The sequence below is a fragment of the Sinohyriopsis cumingii genome, chromosome 7 (assembly GCF_028554795.1).
Source record: "Sinohyriopsis cumingii isolate HCF-2022 chromosome 7, ASM2855479v2, whole genome shotgun sequence".
Taxonomy (NCBI): domain Eukaryota; kingdom Metazoa; phylum Mollusca; class Bivalvia; order Unionida; family Unionidae; genus Sinohyriopsis; species Sinohyriopsis cumingii.
This window is the reverse complement of record NC_142967.1, coordinates 78,039,849-78,061,557: the sequence shown is the minus strand read 5'-3', so window position 1 is coordinate 78,061,557 and position 21,709 is coordinate 78,039,849. Positions and strand designations below refer to the sequence as shown.

Sequence of the window (21,709 nt, the reverse complement as noted above, 5' to 3'; positions counted from 1 at the left end):
GGATGGAATACCATCGGTGGCAAGAACAACGCACCCCTCATTTACCTCCCAATCCCCATTTGAGCGAGATGTCCCAGTTACAACACGAATTGCAGTCCTTAATGGATCACCAAGATTTGTCCGAAACAGAAAAATCGCAAAATACGGTCAACTCTTGCAACGACTGCAACTCTTTCACCAGAAAGCTTTAGACGAAACAGCTCTACCCACTCTGAAAGATTTTAAGACCTTGATGAAAAGTCCAGCACCATCACCAGTACCAGTACCAGTACCACCACTACCAGTGACCAAGACAGAAAAAAGAGAAGAAGAAGAAGAAGAAGGGTTTCAAACTCCACCAGAAAAGTACGCAAGTTAACAACACCACCTACCTCCAGAATTGGATGGATTAAAAAGATGATGGCCACCCCTTCTTCCTCACAAGAGAAAAAGAAAGTGAAGACAGAAGTGAAACAAGAACCGATATCCCCCGCTCAGATATCCTCCTCTTCAACACCTATTGCTGGTCGCACACGCAAAGCATTGCAATCCAAGAAAGTACCCCAAGAGAGAAAGAGTAGCATCTTCCAAGAGTGGGTGCCTTATTAACACACCAACCAACACAAAAAATGGAAAAAGTCTTAGCGAGCATTTACTACGATCCCTCGCATCCTGCAGGTTACGCAGGAGTTCAAAAATTGTATCGTGCTGCCAAAACGCGATTGAAAAGTCTCCGTTTACCTCAAGTGCAACGATGGTTACAAGAACAAGCTACCTACACTTTACACAAACCCATTCGACGCAAGTTTGCCAGAAGTCGCACCCGAGTGGAAGGCATCGATCATCAATGGCAAGCCGATTTAGCCGATGTCTCTCATTTGGCCAGCTACAATCGTGGCTACAAATATTTGTTTTGTGTCATCGACGTCTTTTCCAAATTTGCCTGGGTCGTGCCCTTCACTTCCAAATCGAGCAGCGAGTTAGTGCGAGCCCTGCAACGGGTGTTGAAACAAAGCGGTCGTCACCCTCTTCGATGGCAAACGGACAAAGGCACCGAATTTCTGAACCAAGCTTTCCAAAAAGAATTAAAGAAACGTGACATTCATTTTTTTACCACCGAGAATCCCGAAACCAAAGCCAGCATCGTGGAACGTTTTCAACGCACTTTGAAAGAACGCATGTGGAAATATTTTACGCATCACCACACTCTGAAGTACATCGACATCTTGCCGCACCTGGTGCAAGCGTACAACCAATCTTACCATCGAAGCATCGGACGTGCCCCGCAAGATGTGACTCCCGACAACGAAGTGTTGGTGTTTGAGTGTCTGTTCGGTACGTCCCCGACGAGGGCTGTCCCCAAGAAAAGTGGAGAGTTGGCCGTAGGAGATTGGGTGCGCATTGGCAAAACCAAACGCACTTTCGACAAAGGTTACTTACCTAACTGGACGACCGAATTGTTTCGCGTCACTGGACGAGTGCATGGCCGTCATCCTGCCGTCTATAAATTGGAAGACATGAACGGAGAAGTGCTCAAAGGAACGTTTTATTTGCCCGAGTTACAACGTGTGACCAAAAAAGAAGACGACGTGTACGACATCGAAAGCATTCTCGAACACAGAACCCGTAAAGTGGGCAAACGACGTGTCAAAGAAGTCAAAGTACGTTGGAAAGGATATCCGCCCAGTTTTGATTCTTGGATCGACGCTTCGCAAGTCATCGACTATAAAAAGAAGTGACCATCATGCCCTTTCACACAGACGCAGCTACGTCGACCACTCCTCCTTCACCTAGTTCTTCTGTGCAAGAATTACAAAAACAACCCTTGTGGGTGTGGTGTGGAGAACGTGTGCCTAAAACGCAAATCGTCTTTTTCTGCCAAATCTTCGTGGTGTATTGTGTCATCGGGGCAGCCATTGCCAATTTGAGTTTGCAACAAGGAGACAAACAATTGTGGACCATTTTATTGAGCAGTTGCATCGGTTACCTGCTTCCCAATCCCTCCCTGAAATTCTCCTCGAACGGGAACCACGGGAACCTTGTGTCCAGTGCCAGTGCCAGTCGCCACTCCAACAACAACCACAACCAGAACCCCATTTTGGGCGGAGACACGCCTCTGACATCCACTAACCCCTCGGACAGCCACAGAACTCTGGAATTATGAGTCACGAAAACTAATTTTACTTAACCTTACCCAGTGACAGTTCCATGGAGGTGTTTCCCCACAACACGTTGTGCTGTTACACGGCTAAATTACCTCAAGCCATCCAGTTAGATCACGAAGCCCATTGGGAAGTGGCTTTAGCAGAAATGATTCACCCTACACAAATCCAAAACATCACCGAAAAGCAAAACACTTTTGAGGTCGAAATCCTGAACCAACAATTACAAGAAGCCATGAATGACATCGGGTTTTCAGGGGACACAAGACCATTCAACAATTCACCCTTCAATATCTACACCTTGAAAATTCCGGCACGGTTTTATTTTAGTGGCCAACATTTGGTGGACACCATTACTTCCAGGTTCGAGTTCGCCTTTGGCAAAGCCCTGAACAGAGTCAAAAAAAGTGTCACGCTGGAGTACCATAAAGTGGCTCGTCGCTTACTGATGAAATTTCAGGATACCCAAACGTTGTCCATCAGTTTTAATCGTGACTTGTTTGATATTTTAGGTGGAGACACAAAAATGGCTCCAAATTTTAAACCGAAGATCAACAGCAATACGGAATTTTACAAGTTTTTTCGATTCCCTGTAGAACTGAACCAAGGACTGAATTTGATGTTCGTGTACTCCGATGTGGTGGAGTATAACGTGGTGGGACACACCTCTGTACCGTTACTGCGTGTCATTCCTTTCAAAGTGGATAGTACCACGACCAGTGACCAGGAAGGTGGAAACACCTATCACGTCCACCGGGAATTTGTGCATCCTCATTATTTGCCTGTCAGCAAGTCGTATTTGGACACGGTCAACATTGCTATAAAAGGAGATTTGGGACAAAATATTCCATTCACCAAAGGAAAAGTCACGGTGAAACTCCATTTTCGAAAACGGTTCTCTCACGACTCGTAAGTCATGTATCCAGTGTATCGAGGGGTTGCACGACAGCGAGGGCACGGTTTAGGAGATATGTTAAAATCGGCCTTTCGTTCGGTGGCCCCGGTGTTGAAACCGATGGTGACACGCGGATTGCACGCCTTGAAAGATGCGGCACTGACGCAAGGCAAAGAATTTCTCCAAAATGTCATCATCGACAAACAAAACCCTAAAGAAGCCTTCATGAGGGCAGGCAAAAATGTCTTGCTGCAAACGGGTAAAGACCTTTTGGGCCGACAAGACACACCTATAAATGCCCTGCACGCTACCGAGTCAGGCATTCAGCAAGGACAAGGCAGAAAGAGACGACGAAGAAAATACCCTTTCACCAGACTTCAAGCTAGAAAGGCCAAGAAAAGAAGAACCGTTCGAGACTTAGACGTTTTCGATTATTGAGACACTGCAACAAAAAAATGATGCACCGAGAGTCTTGCGCCTGTTCCAAGACGGAAGTGGATCTGTTTGCCATGCCCCCCACCATGATGACCATGCAAGAATCCCAATGGGTGGAATTTCATCCCGTCTCCTCATTGACCGATTCCGCTCCCATCGAGTTTGAAATCAAGGGACAGCCCGAAGATTACATCGATCTGAATAGCAGTTACTTGTACCTGAAAGTCAAAGTTCTAGATAAGGATGGAAATGCTATAGACACTGAGCCAGTAGCTCCCGTCAACAATTTCATGCATTCCTTGTTCAGCTCAGTGGACTTGTACTTGAACAACAAACTGGTTAGCAGCAGCATGGATACTTACCCTTACCGTGCCTACCTGGAAAATCTCTTGACGTACGGAATAGACGCCAAGAACACTCATCTCAATGCCTGCGTGCTATGGGAACCTGATGAAGCGGGCGAATTTGATAAAACAGGTCTTGAAGCTGACCCCAAATCAAAAACAACCACCAATGAGGGATTTGTAGAACGAAGAAAGAGAATCATAGGACCCAACCAAAGTTTAGAACTGATGGATCGTTTGCATTTGGACATGTGGTTGCAAGAAAAATATTTGCTGAACGGGGTGGATGTCCGCCTGAGACTGAATCGGAGCAGTACTGCTTTCCATTTATTGGCTGATGCTGGCGAGTACAAAACCAAAATCCAAGAAGCCAGACTCTACGTACGTCGTGTGGAAGTGTTACCTAAAGTAGGTAACGACATCAGTCAGACGTTGAGCAGAACGACCGCCAAGTATCCGATCCGACGCGTAGAAGTGAAAACTTTCACCATTCCTAGGGGACAGCGATCCATGATCGAAGATCATCTGTTCCAAGGACAGCTACCCAAACGTTTGATCCTTGGTATGGTCTCGAATGAAGCCTTCAACGGAGCTATCACTAAAAATCCTTTCAACTTTCATCACTTCAACGTGTCCAAGATTGAAGTCAGTCGCGATGGCAAGACCTTGTGTACCCGACCTTTCGAACCTGACTTTGAGAAGAAGAATTACTTGAGATCGTACTTGTCCTTGTACGAAGCCACGGGACAGTTAGGAACCAACACCAGTCACGGCATTACGTACGACGATTATGACGGAGGCTATGCTTTGTGGGCTTTTGATTTCACTCCAGACCAAGGCAGCGACGAGGGACATTTCCACCCTATAAAATCCGGCCAGATTCGTGTGGAAATTCAGTTCGGAAACAGAATCGGTGATGATGATGTAACGTTGAACGTCATCCTGTATGCAGAATTCGATAATACCATAGAAATCAACAGTTTGAGAGAAGTCATTCTAGATTACTAGAAGCCATGGAAGACTGTTATCCCTCTTTACCTAGTGGAGAAGCTTTGAAGAGGGAATGTGAGGAGACCGTGGAAGGAGAATCCCAACACAAAGACGAAAAGGACATCTTGATCAAGTCGAGATGGCCAGAACAAGAACAGCAATTGGTCTCCTACTGTGCTACATACCTGGCAGACACAATTACGACATGGATGAAGCATGATTACTATGGATGTCAAAACATCAGTCAAGAAGAAAAATTCAACCAATATCTGAACGAAGCTTGGAGTCTGTTTAAAAAAGACGTGTTACGTTGGTGGTATAAAGACTTGCGTGAACATTTCTGTCCTCCATTAACGACTCGAGACATCCATTACATCAAAACCCTCTTTGACAAATTCAAAGAGAAAGTCGAGATCGAAATTGATCACTTATTATCAGCAAAAGAACATTTAGTGACTTATTTTGATCGTGATTTTTCTAGAAACGATGAGAAAGTAAATCGTTGATTTTTTTACTAGTATGCTTATTTTGTTGTCTTAAGCTAGGAAACGTAGTGTCCATCCATGACTCAATGACTTGCAACAGTGGAAATCACAATTTCATTCACAACTTTGCCAACCCTGTTTAAAGTAGAATGTAAATTGAAAAAAATGTTTGATGTTATATTGTTGGATTATTGTTAAAAAATGTTAGAGTTGTTGGTTAGTGTTAAGTGATTTTTGAATAAAAAATGATGTGTTTTGAAAAAATGCCTTTGTGATTTGTTTGACTATAAGAATGTTTGATTCATGCTCTTTGACTTCTTACTATCCCTCTCATGACACTCATTGAACATTGCGGCTCGAAAACCGTGAGGGATGTTTTCCTTCACGTCCGCGCTTTGACTTTAAGAACCGGGTTGTTTCCAGTCTAACCATCCATTGTCGACTCATCCTCCTACGAAGATGTGCTCCAAACTAGCTAAGCTAAACGAAGCCTACGTGAATTTGCATAGGGTCAGACACAGTCTGATACCGAAGCCAGAAGAGATAGAGAATGTGAGAATGCTAAAAGTCACTGAAGACTTGATAGAAGAACTCTTCAGAGAAGAAGTGAACAGGGAGAAAGAAGAATGGACAGAGAAGTACAGACTTCAGAGACAGCAGCAACAACAACAACAGCAGCAGCAACAGCAGCAGGAACCTGAACCTGAGAGAGGCTTTGTCGATTGTCGTATCGACACCAAAGAGTTCTTCTTCTCTTTCCGAAGAAGCAGACCTATCGCCAGAAAGTCTATCCTCAGAGGACATCGCATTCTTAGAAACTTAAAGATTGCCATAGCAAACAAAAAAAAAAACCAGCCCTTTTCAGGGCTACCCCAATACTCTAGAAGAGAAATAACAATCAATTTGCCAATGTGTGTAGGTAGAGTAGTGTGAATATAAACACTAACCCTTTTTTATAGTATGAGGGTATGTGTTTATGTGTTTGTGTTTGTAACATCTCACGTACGTTGGTGTGGATAGTAGATTAAGATCATGTTTTTTTTTTGGCTGTTTGACGTGTGGGGAGAGTAGATTTGGGGGGTTTGATTGAATTGCTTTGCGATTGTGAATAGTATATTGGAGTGATTAATGAAAAAAATTTTTAGAATAGGAATGGGTAGTATAAAAAAGTGAGTGAGTGTTTCTTTTAGGTCCGCGCGTTGTTTTTTGGTCATGATCTAGGTAAGATCAATTTTATGTTTTTTAGGGGGATGTTTTCCTTCACGTCCGCAGTTTTAGTATAAATTGAAACTCGTTCGGCAGTCCAGCTACCCTTGTTGATTGATCAACACCAGAATGAACACGAGACTGGCGAAACTGTTGGAACTTCATGTTCATCTGGAATATGCCAGGCGCCTGTTGAACGTACTGGCCACGGAGGCCATTGTGGAAGAAGGAAGGATGAGAGAGGAGGAGGAAAGAAGAAATAAAGAAGAGGAGGAGAGAAGATACAAAGAAGAGGAGGAAAGAAGATACAAAGAAGAGGAGAGAAGATACAAAGAAGAGGAGGAGAGAAGATACAAAGAAGAGGAGGAGGAAAAGGAGAAAAGAAGAAGAAATTTCAGAATCCCAGAAACCGAAAATTGGGATTCCTGCCTCTGCTCTCTCCCCCCAAAAAGTAAAAAGCAACTGGGGAACAAGATGTGTATGTGGCGCCAGGCCTGGAAGGTGCCACCATTAACCAGGTGTCCATGAAGTTCAAAAAAAAAACAGCCCTTTTCAGGGCTACCCAATACTCTAGAAAAGAAATAACCATCCATTTGCCAATGTGTGTGTGTGTGTGTGTGTGTGTGTGTGTGTGTGTGTGTGTGTGTGTAGGTAGAGTAGTGTGAATATAAACACTATCTCTTTTTTCATAGTGCGAGTGTATGTGTTTGTGTGTTTGTGTTTGTAACTGCTCACGTAAGTTTGTGTGAATGGTAGATTATGGGTTTCTTTATTGTTTCTTAGCGTATGTGAAGAGTATAGTTTGGGTTTTGTAACCGCTTACGTACGATTGTGTGGATAGTAGATTATGAATTTTGTTTATTGTTTCTTAGCGTATGTGGAGAGTATAGTTTGGGTTTTGTAACCGCTCACGTACGATTGTGTGGATAGTAGATTATGGATTTTGTTTATTGTTTCTTAGCGTATATGGAGAGTATAGTTTGGGTTTTGTAACCGCTCACGTACGATTGTGTGGATAGTAGATTATGGATTTTGTTTTAATGATTTGCGTGTGTAAATAGTAGATTTGGGGTTTGTTTATTGTTGCTTCACTTATGTGGATAGTATATTATATGAAATGAGAAAAGTAGGGGATGTTTTCTTTCACGTCCGCACGATGTTAGGTCATGATCTAGGTAATATCAATTTTATGTTTTAGGGGGATGTTTTCCTTCACGTCCACGCTTTTCGTATAAGAACCCACAGTATTCGTCGTTCAAACCATTCTACAGAGAAGATGGCTTCGAACCACCTCGATAAATTTCAAACATTGCAAGACGTCCTTGACAATTTGGGCATGATAGAACAAATGCTAGTACGACTCAATGAAGACCACTATTCTTATAGTCCGCATAGAGTAAAAATGGAGATTAACAACTTAAGAAAAGCAAAGGACATGATAAGTGGTGTGATGAAGGAAATAAAGGAGGAGAAGGAGGATGAAGAGGAAAGGATAAGAATACGAAAATGGAATGAAAAAATTGAAAAAGAAGAAGAAAATGAGAAGAGGAAGAAAGAAGAGGAGGAGGAAGAGAAGAAAGAAGAGGAGGAGAAAAAAAAGAAGAAAAAGAGTGTCGGTGAGAAAATAAGAAGTTGGTGGAGAAAAAGAAGAAATTAGAAGCAGAAGAAGAAGAAGAAACCAAAGGCCCTTTTCAGGGCCAGCCATATTTCTCGAAAAGAGAATGACTTTTCAATTGCCTACCCCTTTAAAAAAAATTTTTTTTCAAAAAAAAAATCCCATGTTCAATTCCCTTTGTCCCTAAAGTAGTTTTTTTCTAACATGTTCAATTCCCCTTTGTCCCTAGACAAACCCACACTTTATTCCCATGTTCAATTCCCCTTGTCCCTAGACAGACCCAAACTCTATTCCCCATGTTCAATTGCCTTTGTCCCTAGAATCGATATTTTTTTTTTCCATTGTTCGAATGCCTTTGACGCTAATCTCAATATTTCCTTTTTATTCCTTTCTCCAATGTTAAATTCCATTGACGCTAATCTTACCCAGGGTTTTTTGCCCATGTTAAATTTCCATTGACGCTAATCTCGCCCAGGGTGGTTAATGTTAAATTTCTATTGACGCTAATCTCGCCCAGGGGGTGTTTTAATGCTAATTCCCATTGACGCTAATCTCACCCCTTTCACTACTCACAAATGACCAAATGTTTTCAAGAACATAGCTCTTGCACAAACAAGATTAGAACAATTATATGCGTAAATAGCACGTAACAATGTCAATTATAAGGACGTAAATAGTAAGTAATAAGGGTAATTATAGGAACATAGAGAGTATGTAACAACGGCAATAATAGGAACGTGAATATTACGTAATAACGGCAATTATAGTGACGTTTAATATGGAGCTTGGCAATGATTTTAACCATTTCGAGACAATATCAACGTGAGTCCTGTTAGAATTTGGACATGTGCTACCTATCACAAGCTAGAACCGATATTCTTCTTCAGCGTGTACAAAGGCAAAATAGCGGAATAGTAATCGGGATAAACTTTAATATATATCTGAGGCATTATAAGCAGTGGCTGCATTTGTACACTCAACAACAAAACAAGAGGATCAACTCTTATTGGAAACTATAAAGAACTGTTAGAAACCATCGATTAAAGAATAAAGCACATTTCATGAAGATGGAAAAGTTATAAAAATTTCATAATATATTTCGCATCGCTGATCAGAACGGGTCCTTGTTACTTACATCTAGCTCGAAGTCCTGGAGAATTGTTCGAAATGCCCCACCAACAGGTGGCAGCATTCGAAGGGTCTCCTTGACAACAGCGTCTATATAGGTCATCTTCCTAGTCTTGGCAAAACTTGAGCTTTCCGGGAGTTCCAGTTGTGTGGTAAGGCTTTCTCTGATATTCTTCAGCATATTTGGGTACTTGGCTAGCATGTACATCACTGTGAACCCGGCTGTGCTAATACTCTCTGAACCAGTGAAGAGAAGCTCGAATATAGAATCCAGTAGTTCATTGTTAACCTTTAGGTTAGCGTCGCTCTCGATACAGGTTCCGTATGCTTCCAAGACCGACTGCTGACTTTTTGAGGATTTTCCCACATTTTGAAGAATTCGATTCAACAAGGCTTTTAATCGCCTTTTAGCTTCAAATGCCTGAAATGAAACAGTCTTCTGACTAACATCAAGGATTCTATTGCAAAACTGTCTACGTCTTATGTTAATTACCTGCATTCTGTAGAAATATGTGCTTGAAAAGACATGCAAGTAGTTCATAATTGTCAGTTAGATTTTAAGTGCAAAATCCGGAAACTAAATTCATTCTCTGTGTGATGATAACAGATATTTGCTATATAAAAGCAATTAAGATAAAACGTTCGGAATTCACGTTTTATCTGTATATGGTCAACTCAGTTATCGCGCATGGCTCCTATTGGGTATATTCGCTGATAATAGTGTAATAATCTTACAATCCAAGTTTCTTTGAACCGTTTCAGTTTCATATATATAATAAAGAAAGAATACTATTATACACGGTCTTAAAACAGGCAAACAACGTATCTATTTTATGTTGCTATCGTAGTCGTGGTGTGGGCTTTTTGTTTGTTTAGTTAATCATGAAACATGAACAAAGTCTACCAAGAATAAAGTGTCCGATAGCATAACCTCAGGGAAAAATACGAGAGGTCTAGACGTTGATACTTACCTTATAGTATCCAAAACCTGGAATATATATGGGCAAAACAAACAAATTTTCTGTAATGATGTCCAGTTCGTTCTTGATACCCAAAATGTGTTTCTCTGTCACATTCATGTCTATCAGAAATCTAACACTCAGCTCCACAAATAGCAGACGACTTTCTTTATACAGATCCACACAGGGCTGCTCACACCACAGCTTCATCCTTCGTATGATTGTTTGGCGGAAGGCGGGAATGTGATTTTCCAGAAATTCTTTTGAGAGGAACTTCATAAGGATGGCCTTCCGCGTTTTATGTGTGTGTCCTTGAGACTGGCTAAGAGCATTGGGACCCATAATAGCTTTGATGGACCTTGGGTAACTTGACTGTACGATTTTGTTTTCTCCCTGAATAATTGTGCAAACATTCTCAGCACCGTAAACCCTGATCAATGGTTTGCCAAATAAATGTGTCTTAAAAACCGGACCATATTTGCGGTGTTTTTCTCGAAAGAAATTTACCTGAAACAGGATAAAGAACATGTTTTCAAAATTGTGCAAACAGAGTCTAAAGGATTCAGGAACATTGTCCTATCCAACCTGTTTTAGGCAGTCACTTCTGTCATCTGGAAAATATGGTTTCTTGTTACATGTGGCTACGAAATAGAGGTTAATAGCTACAATAATTTCGTTTACGCCATCTTTAGGCAGATTGGTTCCTTAATAATCATGATCTTTACGACAGGCAATGACTCCTTTCAATATCGTTGACTGTATTTTTGGAAACAATGTTTTGTAAAGTCATACTATCATCGTGGACTTAATCATGAATCGTATTACTAATTCGTTCTCTCTTATTATATTTTTAATGTTTGTAACATTTTCTTGGCAAAGTAGACTGAGCTGGTTTCAATGCAGTAATGAATTTTGAAAGTCCAGGGAACTAATATTCGAGGCGAAAGCCGTAAAGTACGACTCTACGCGCTATGACCCATTTGACAGTCTTCCGAAAAAGCTCAGTTAAATGTTGCGCCTGGAATACCTTAGCAGGCCGAATGCCCATACAGCGAGAACTGTAATGGATCGAATCGTGGTCATTTTCATTTCTCCATATGACGTTTCTCTACAAAATCAAAAACCATGCGCATAGTTCGTTTTTATTTAAATTAGTCTAAATAAACTTTTGTTTCATTAAATCAGATGCAAGTTACAAATTATCGCTTTTTTCCAAGTTTTTATTAGATAGATAGTGTTATGTATATCTATATTGTATGCTTCACCTTTATCCATGATTATAGGCTGCAGTTTAAGCTAATGGTAATTTTTAAACAAATGTTTTGATAGCTAACTTTTATCTATGTTTGTGGGATGTACTTAAGAATATATCTGTAAACATGTTGACATGGCCTTGAGACCTTAGAAAATTCTGGAAGCGAACGTATGATCCACTTCCTGGTCGTCGTATTGTATTTTAGGATTTTATACAGGTTCTGATAAACAAAATTATTCATTCCTATCTCACTATCAGTCTCTGAGGAATCTTGGATCAGTTCTAGTTGTGTTCAGTTATAATCTGAAAGGATTTTTTTCTCAAAACTATTCATTGCAATTACAAAGTGCTCATTAACTCTTGGACTTAAACACTTTTTGGGACTAGTGAGGGCGCATTCAAAGACATTCTGGATTATATAAATGTGTTACATAAAAATATTGGTACATTGGAACAATCAAGAATATTGTACATCAGCACATTCATGATTGTAATTCATCCGGAACACTGTACAAATTCATTCTGAAAACTATATATTGACTTGTGGCTAAACTTTATGGATTATTTGTGATTTAATTCGCAATACTGTAATTTCTCTTCAACTTTTCGTTTTGTATTCTTGAAATATAAATTATTTTGTTGGATTTTATTAAACTTGCTGATTTTACTTTTTCTGTTACTTAGTTTAAGAGTCGAAACAAAAGATAGATGAAAGTCAACATATAGCAGGATGGAGGAATGAATTAAACAGTTTACTTAATTGTACAGTTCTTAGTAAAAGAATATCATTTCATAAGGATAACATTTGAGAATCCCTTCATTTTCTTTTAATTGACGTCTTTTACATTATGCAAAGGACACCTGCCCCAACAACAGCAGCAACAACAACAAAATAGTGTCCTTTGCATAGTTACAATATAATATAAAGACCTTCATTTTACTTATTTGGTGATAACACTGTACAACGAACGGTGATTTGCTGCTAACAAGGACTGTCTAGCGTATCAACGGTATTAACACTTGCAAGCGACTGATAGTCGGTCCTTTGGCTTGGACATATTATAGTCAGTTTAAAAACTGGCTTCGAGTATGTCAAAGAACAGTTTTAGCTCTCATTCTTGCAGACTGCAAAGAGTGGAAATGATGGTACTTAAGTAAAACCTTGCATTTCTTAATTGAATTATTCAGTATCAGGTCTGAAATGAAAATGACTCCATTTAAAGACCAGCAATTGGTTATTTCTTTCCTTTAAAATAGACTATGTCTTACATCAAAAGAACGCGTCTTGCTCAATGGCAATATAGCTATGCTTTGAAAGACTTGTAGTAGATAGCCGTCCGCTGTATTTCAACTCCTGAACTATCGACTTGTCTATCCCCACCAGCATTTAGTTTATCTGCACGCTTGAACATATTGGTACGGAAACAGGGAGTGATTACCAGCATATATCTGATCTACGTCTCGAATTTCTGAACAAACAAACGCTTGCTATGGATCATATAGAGTTCATCTCATTTGAGACAATCGTAGAGAACAATACCTTATTTGCAAATGCATTATCAGCAAACGTGTATAATGCTTGGCAAGTATATGGTGATCGATTTGTTCGATCGATTTCTTCGTATGAAATAAGAAGCACACCGAACAGGTGGATGCTGATTTGCAGTCTCATTATGCAACGTCGAGCCTCGGTCTACGCATTACATGTATACAGTACTGAATGGGAGTTAAATAGCAACGTGTCAGTCATCGACAGTTTCCATGTTTCATGTTGACATAATGTTTATACAAGTTTCTTGTATTTAATCCATTTAGGAAACTCTTTATGCGAGTTTCTCTGTGTGAATGTTTTATATCTATCTGTAATATTAATAATTCAATTCTGGCAAACAGCCATATTGTATTTTTTATTCCTGTGAAGAGTTAAAAACTGAATAAATGTTGATGGTTACAGAGTTTTATTTTAGGAGCAGGTGGCGTCAAAAAGACGCTAAGCCACCGACCGTATATTTTTTTTTTTTGTAACGTTCTTCTCACAAATCAGTTTTAAATACTCATGGAACAGCCCCCGACACCATGACAATACAGTTTAGATGGACACGGTCATTTTTGCAATAAGACCCTTGGCGGAGAGAGACGGGTTAGCTCGGTGGAACGGATCTCCATTAAACCGTTTAGATTAACTGAGAGGGAGAATATAGACAGTCAGTCAGTAGAAAGACTGGCATGGTGATGATGATCCTTCAGTGTCTATCCTCTTTATACCTCCATCACTATAATTTGAAGAAGAAAAAAAAATAAAGAACTTCAACTGACATTTCATGTATGACGAGTCGACAATGGCCTCCAAGTTGGTACTTCAACTCATTATCTCCACAAGCCACCATTTGGCGTTATCAGGTACCGTATGTAGTCGGATATTAGACGAGTCGAACTGCAAACCACAAAGACCCTGACCTGCAGTAGCACAATGCAGGTAGGGGTCTATGTTGCTTGCTCTACTGATTACGCTAAACAAACTGCACAGACCCGATCGGTATGCGCATTATGCGACGGTACATCTGGGTCTGTGCAATTTCAGGTCGACTCGACTGATAAACGAGTATATACGGTAGTATCCCATTTGGGGGTTATGTGGGGTCATAATTATTCACGAAGAACCCAAAAGTAGATGGTATTACAGAAAAGATGAAAGATGTAGCTCTTCAGTGATACAAAGTACTATAGACTTCCTACTGAAGTTAGAAAAAAAGCCTAAATCTTAATTTTAATCTAGATTTGTTTGGCCAAAAATTACAGGCTGCAGAACCGCAGTTTATCCAGATCCAAGACATTCTGATATTAGGTCTAAAGCAGGTCGGTCCAAACTAAGCACGGACAGATAAAAATTTGCAAAAAGTAAATTTGATATTCGTAATTCAATTTTTACTCCACTTTTCCCCCTTCTGCTCACAAGATGGCGAAATAGCCTAAAGAAAATAAGCATTCGGTAAAGCTAAATTTTCTCTGAATCAGACGTGTTTTCGATGCAATCGGAAATAATCCCAAAAATTTCCCTTCCTGCCACCATTTCAGACGAAAATGAAAACAATCTCAAGAGGAAAATGACTCAAGGTAGACGAAAAAGTATAATTTAAAATCCATTAATCGTCAAAAAAGTTACCAAGATTTTTCCTCTAAATCAGAGATAAAACAATAATATTTTCAGGACAATTCCTGGAATTATGGCTTTATTTTAATCTTTGATTTCTGTTACATGTTCAGTTTTAAGTGACTATTACGAACCACGCATTAAGACAAATATTTAAAAGTTCGATTTGAGGAAGAATATTGAAGATCGCTAGTGGACTTTCTTAACATATTATCATCGTTTTGTCATCTATTACTTAGATGCTATTTAGACATGCAAAAGTACACGAATGAAAACGGTCAGTTACATGATTTTATCTTGTGCTTTACCAGACATGCTCTATTGTACATTTTGGTTGTTTGTATACTTATAGCAAAGCAAATGTTGGGGAAAAAGTGTCATCTTTTTCCATTTTATTTCTCTGTCTAGTTTTAACTCTGTATTCTTGATGACGAGGGTGTGTCGAGTAATAACATGCGATAGCTACATAATAAAGCATATCTCGATTTCACGTGCTAAATTGTCAAAATTTAAATGAGATTTAAATTTAAATGAGATTGAATTTAAATGAGATTGAAACTGTTCATAAAAGACAGACGGCACCAATTTTTGTAGTTCAGTCAAACTAATCAAATCTATGCATCTCATTAAATCCTTGTCTCTCCCATTATAAATTCCAGCTGTATATAATAAATACAGTATAGTTATTAGATTTTATTTTTGCCACAAATTTATTTTATCATTCTGAGACTCAATATACAAAATTATAAATATCTACTTACGTAAGTGTAAAATCCACATCTTACACGGAGTAACTAATCTCAGTCATTAAGGTTTTCCAGTACAATCCACTCGATTTTGGAAAGGTTTCCACCTACTAAATACCTACTTATGTTGACATAGTAATTAGAATTGTATCACACAAAATGAGGAAAACAAACAAGTATAGTTTACTCCTCTTAACAACTGTTCTCCTCTGCACAGATTCACCTCTGCACTGATAATGCGGTTTAATAAATAGTTGCGAATTTGCTTTTCCTATACACCACTCCGTAAATATGTCTGCTTGGGGCCTTTTTTCTTTTTATCTGGACAGCGATGACCCATGACCATCAAGGACACTGACCGGAGCTTCTCCCTGAGGAAGACCAGTGAACTCAACAGCATCAGATATGCAGATATTTTATGGGTAAATGTACGACTTAAGTATGCATATTACCTATATATATATATATATATATATATATATATATATATATATATATGAGTATACACATTACCTATATACATACACACACGCCTGCAAGCATACATACATGCATACATACATACATACTTGCATGCATGCATACATACATACATACATACATACATACATACATACATACATACATACATACATACATACATACATACATACATACATACAATACAAACATAGGGCCTATTTGGACAAATCGGGCCTCGCGCTGACAAGTGCCCCTCGCGTTAATCATTTTTTTAAATATACGTATAGAGAGAGAAAGTAATTTTAAAGCGATGGAAGAAAATTTTAAGTTCAATATCATTTCGAACTTGTTCAAACATTTATTTCCAAACGCCGTGCTCACATACATGCAAAGACATATATAGAGACAAATTGGCAGACAGACTTATTAATAGTGAAAATTGGTTCTATAAGGGGAAAAAAATTGAAACACATTTCATTTTTTGTATGTGCCTCAGTGGTCAGTGTGTGCTTATATGTAAGATAAACCTTTCGGGATAATAGTTGTATAATTAAATTTACATGACAAAATATACTATCACTTTCACCTAAACAGTGACCAATTCGGTGGCCTCGGATGCGGGAGGTCGTGGGTTCGATCCTCGGCCAAGTCATACTAAAGACTTACAAAAATGGTACTAACAACTGTCTCGCTTGGCGCTCAGCATTAAGAGGTTAGTGTTAGGACTGGTCGGCCTGGTGTCAGGATAATGTGACTGGGTGGGACATCGTGCTACATGTCAGCGGCATGATGCTCCGGTGCTAGGCATCACTATAAACTGCCACATTGCAGACATCGTAGCGATATGACTGAAAAATTGTTAAACCTACGTTAAAAATCCAACACACACACACACACACACACACACACACACATACACCTCTAAACAGTGCTTAAAAACTCACCCGTCTTCAATATAAACACAACACTGAACAATATCACATTTTTATGAATATTTCCCAGAACAAAAAGAAGAAGAAAAAAATCAATGCATATACAGTTGTAGAAGGAGGAGGACTTGTCCAACAACCACCCGTTGCTTTTGTTATCACTCTTTATTTAAAGTAAATTTTACTCGTTAAGCTGGGGTGGGGGTGGGGGTGGCATATCAGAGTGGTGACCTTGTCCTTCCACCATGTGTCAGCAAGTTCATTACTACGGTATGTCACGTAATTACCTGCATTAGAACATATCAGTTAAAATAACGAATGAAAGCTAATACAACGGACTGATGGCAGAACTAAGCAATGACTCTATTGCCTCCTGGTGACAGATTTGTAGTAGTAGTAGTAGTAGCAGTGGTGGTGGTAGTGATAGTAGTAGCAATAGTAATAGTAGCAGTATTAGTATCAACAGCAGCGGTAGTAGTAGTAGTAGTAGCAGCAGTGGTAGTAGTAGTAATATTAGCAGTATTAGCAACAGCAGCAATAGTAGTAGTAGCAGCAGCAGCAGTAGTAGTAGGTAGTAGTAGTAATAGTAGTAAAAAGAGAATGAGAATTTGAGGTTGTTCAAATAGATGATACATTATTACTTGACGAAGCTATAATCACAGTTACATGTGGATAGTTTAGCTTGTTTACGAGGAATCAAAATCAGGTGGAGAATCGGATTCATTATCAAAACGTCGCGGGTTCGACATCCGCAGAGGCTATTCCGTGTTGGCTGCTACGATGTGTCCATGGAAAAGGGAATTAGATCCTTTTTCATCGGCAATATATAGCTACACATGGTCAAAACCAATGCAAAAATCTCACGTTTGTGAGTGCTGTTTCTACCCGTGTATAGAGCGCACCAAATTTATCTAGGTCTGGGAAATATTAGAAGTAATAAAATAGCATCAACAACTGAAACAATAATAGCAACACCATAATCATCATCATCATAAACAACAAGAAAAGCAAAACTCAACACCACATCCACCACCAAAGCCATAAACATCATCGACATCACCACCAACAACCACACTACCACCACAACACAATCACCATCGTCATGAGTTTTATTCGAATTATTTTATACTGGGCAGTCGACAGCGAAATGAAGGATTTATTCTGAACACGGTGGACGATTGTGGGGGACATACATAAGCACACAGGATATGTAACAATTGTTCTCGTAGAAACAAATCAGGCTTTAAAAGATACGCAATGAAGGCGTAGCCATGTAAAATAAAGTATGCATAAGTTTCAAACTGAGTTGTTGCTGTTGTTATAGGGTTTAACGCCATTTTTCAGCACAAAATAGATTATACATGGCGGCCAATATAACTGGTGGAGGAAGAACCAAAACAAATCCCGAAAAGAACCACCGACCCACGAGAAACTACTTGCACACGTACCCACACTGGCCGAACCCGAGACTCGAACTCAAGCAAACAAAAGTGAGATGGCAGTGATCCGTAACCGTAAGCGCTTTAGACCACTAGTAAAAATACCTGATATGCGCAGTGAAAACGCCTAGCTACATACCTCCGCAGTTCCAAGTTAGATCCTCTGTTCAGATATGAATATGCGATTGCTTCTAAAATGTTTGTGGTTTTGTCCATGTTCTCACGTTTCCTCCACCTCATAGACCGCATAACATTCCGCAATCATCCGAGTTGTCTTATATAAAATTAAAACGACTTATTTGTGCAATCGACGTCTAACAAACAATATTTTAAAAAATAATGAAAAACATTACCTTTCTTCTTGCGAAATCTAGTGTCTCCCCCACAATTGGCAATCCAAGACTTCCAGGTGGCAGAATGACCCCCTTACGGCCTGCTGTATCAGATCTTTTTCGATATTCTTCAAAGCAAAGATACAACACCTCAAACAGTATGATACAACATAGAGTCAGACCCAGGGAAAATTCCAACATTTTTTCTATTACTAAATAATATTGAATCAAAACAGTTAATATGACAGTGACACGGTCATCTTTCGCAGGGTGTAATCACTACATGTAAGGTGCAATCACTACACGCAGTGTGTAAAACTTCACGCAGGATGTTTAAATTTATCTCTCTAACCACAGCAATGACTAATCTCTGCACGCATGATGCAAAAATATATATCTCCATTAAGTGCATCGCATGTTTACGTAATAAATGGTTTTAATTGGGTTTTTTTGTTGCCTTTTTTATATTTCAACAATTGGCTAATCCCATTGATTGACTCGTGCAGGTTAGACCGCCTTACAAAAATTACAAGGCCAATGCATGGAAAATAAAACACTGAATTACTTACCCTACTCACCCACGCTATGTCCAATAAGACGTGTAATTTTCAATACAGCCAAATTCATTGGCTTCTGGATAAGAATTTGGCATCTATGTTCCTTACAGAGGTGGTACGAGAAGAAAAATAGATGGGTGGGTGAATGAATGCAAAAATGCAGATACAGAGAGAGAGAGAGAGAGAGAGAGAGAGTTGAACAGGCTATGATGATTTGTATACTGATGAAGCATTGTCACAATTATATTTGAGAACAAAATCCGCAAAAAAATCCACAAAGCTCCACCAACTGAAAACTTTAATCACGACAACATTTGAGGATAAATCTGAAAACTCTAAGACATAGCTTGGGTGAAATCCACTTTTGTTAAAACAGAGGCGTAAGGTAAACGTGTATACTTACCCCAAACATGTAACCTTTAGCTCAGTGGATTGCCTAGTGTATATTTACCCCAAACACGTAACCTTTAGCTCAGTGGATTGCCTAGTGTATACTTACCCCAAACATGTAACCTTTAGCTCAGTGGATTGCCTAGTTTATACTTACCCCCAAACATGTACCCTTTAGCTCAGTGGATTGCCTAGTGTATACTTACCCCCAAACATGGAACCTTTAGCTCAGTGAATTGTCTAGTGTATACTTACCCCAAATAATGTAACCTTTAGCTCAGTCGATTGCCAAACATGTAACATTTAGCTCAGTGGATTGCCTACTGAACTACTAATCAGGAGTACCGAATTCGATTCTTAGGGTTAGCCTGCCATGTTGTGTCGTTAGTCAAGACACTTTACTCTCATTGCAAAACAAGAAAGAAAAGTAATGAAAGACAAATTTTCACTGATACATTCATTCGCATATACGTATAATTCACTTCACTCCATCACGTCACAATTCTCTCTGTATCACATGCTATTCGACGGCCTATAAATGTAACTACACTGTAATATAATGGACTTGGGTTCTTTTGAAAATGTAAAGGACATGCCCGGATGTTATCGACGGTTTTAATGTTACATAACAGATTGCATGGATATCACTTTCGAAATCAATTTATTAAAAGATGCATAACAATTTAATATTCATGGACTGGAATATATCGTTCAAGCCTCATCACCTTCATGTATAAAGCATATTGATGTTGTTGTTGTTTTGTGTGTGTGCGTGTGTGTGTGTGTGTGTGTGTGTGTCTCTCTCTCTCTCTCTCTCTCTCTCTCTCTCTATATATATATATATATATATATATATATACTATATATATATAGTTATAACTATATATATATATAGTTATAACTATATATATATATATATATATATATATATATATATATATATATATATATATATATATATATATATATATATAGTTATAACTATATATATATATATATCTGTGTGTGTGTGTGTGTGTGTGTGTGCGCGCTTAAGTTTTGTCCAAAGAGAAAAATGCAAATTTCGAGAGAAGAAAGGGGGTGGCAAATTAAGAGACAGAAAGAGAAAAGGAGCAAAGGGAAATACAAATGCAGATACGGAGAAACGAAAGGGGAATGCACATTAGGTTAGAAAAATACGCAACAGAATAAAGACAGAGCTATTCCAATTGCTCATATTTCAAAGAGGTCCTTGACACTGTCGTGTATTGAAAGCAACATATGTTGAGTCAAACAAACCCTAGTCTTATTATACTTTGGAAACGTATGGTACAATCATTTCGGAAGGTTCTATATCACATATTCGTGATGTTGCCAATCCTATAGCTATCACAATATTCAGGAACACGGGAGCTTCTCATAGTCGTTTGTTATCAGGTATTTTGCTTTTGTCTGCGAAGTCTCCTTCTAGTGAAAATGTTCTTATTCAGGAAGTAGAGTGCTAATTTGTTATTAGTCCTCTCCGTTATGTCCATTTGGCGTCAGACTTAGAATTCGGACTTGTGCCTGTTGGACCAGTGATATTCTTTACTTGTGGAAGGTATTCGTTTATTACTAGGCGATGATCTAGATGGAGATAAGGTACGGCTAATCCACTAGTAACTAACATGCCTTGTTTGGATCAAAAATTTGATATTATTGAGAGTGAAATCCCCGATTTGTACACAGACTGTGCTGTTACCAGAGTTATGGAAAATGACCTCGTGAGAATGATGTTGATCAGAAAATTATTCCTTTAGCTGACACAATTATTGGTCCCTATTTTGATGAAGTAACTTTTTCTTCCTGAAGTGACCCTCTTTTTACTACTGATCCTCAGTAATCTAATCAGGGTGACAAAAGACAATCACTCGTTGTCGGACAGGAATAAGGTCTTTAAATCTGTTTCAGAGGGCTATTTCTGAACCTGAAGTCACACTAGCTGCAGTTTACTACTTTGTGAAAAATGGGGTCTTTACGAGAAAATGGAGAACACATGAGGTACCAGATGGTGACGAGTGGTCGATGAGCTGTGAAGTTCTAATGTCATATCAACAAGAAATTCTTAGGCTAGCCCATGAAACTCAATGGCTGGTCTTTTAGGACTCAAACTTCCTTATCACAAGATCATGAATTGTTTTGTTTTTTGTTCGCTGAGACTTAAAAATGATGGCTGTAAATAATGTGGAACTTGTTACACTTGTCAAATAGTAAGAGAACCCAATCAAGAGA

The 21,709-nt window shown here is 39.0% G+C and overlaps 1 protein-coding gene across 1 annotated transcript in view; it reads right to left on the bottom strand.

The window, feature by feature from the left end:
* The window catches only part of LOC149795579 (cytochrome P450 26B1-like), a 30,287-nt gene extending 11,406 nt beyond the window's left edge, over positions 1-18,881 (bottom strand). The window contains exons 1-3 of the mRNA XM_089965414.1: positions 18,534-18,881; positions 10,211-10,705; positions 9,247-9,660 (exon numbers count right to left, since the gene is read on the bottom strand). Coding sequence (XP_089821540.1) covers positions 9,247-9,660; positions 10,211-10,705; positions 18,534-18,713 — 1,089 coding nt within the window. The 5' untranslated portion in view covers positions 18,714-18,881. The remainder of the gene's footprint in view (positions 1-9,246; positions 9,661-10,210; positions 10,706-18,533) is intronic.
* Positions 18,882-21,709: the final 2,828 nt, after the last annotated feature.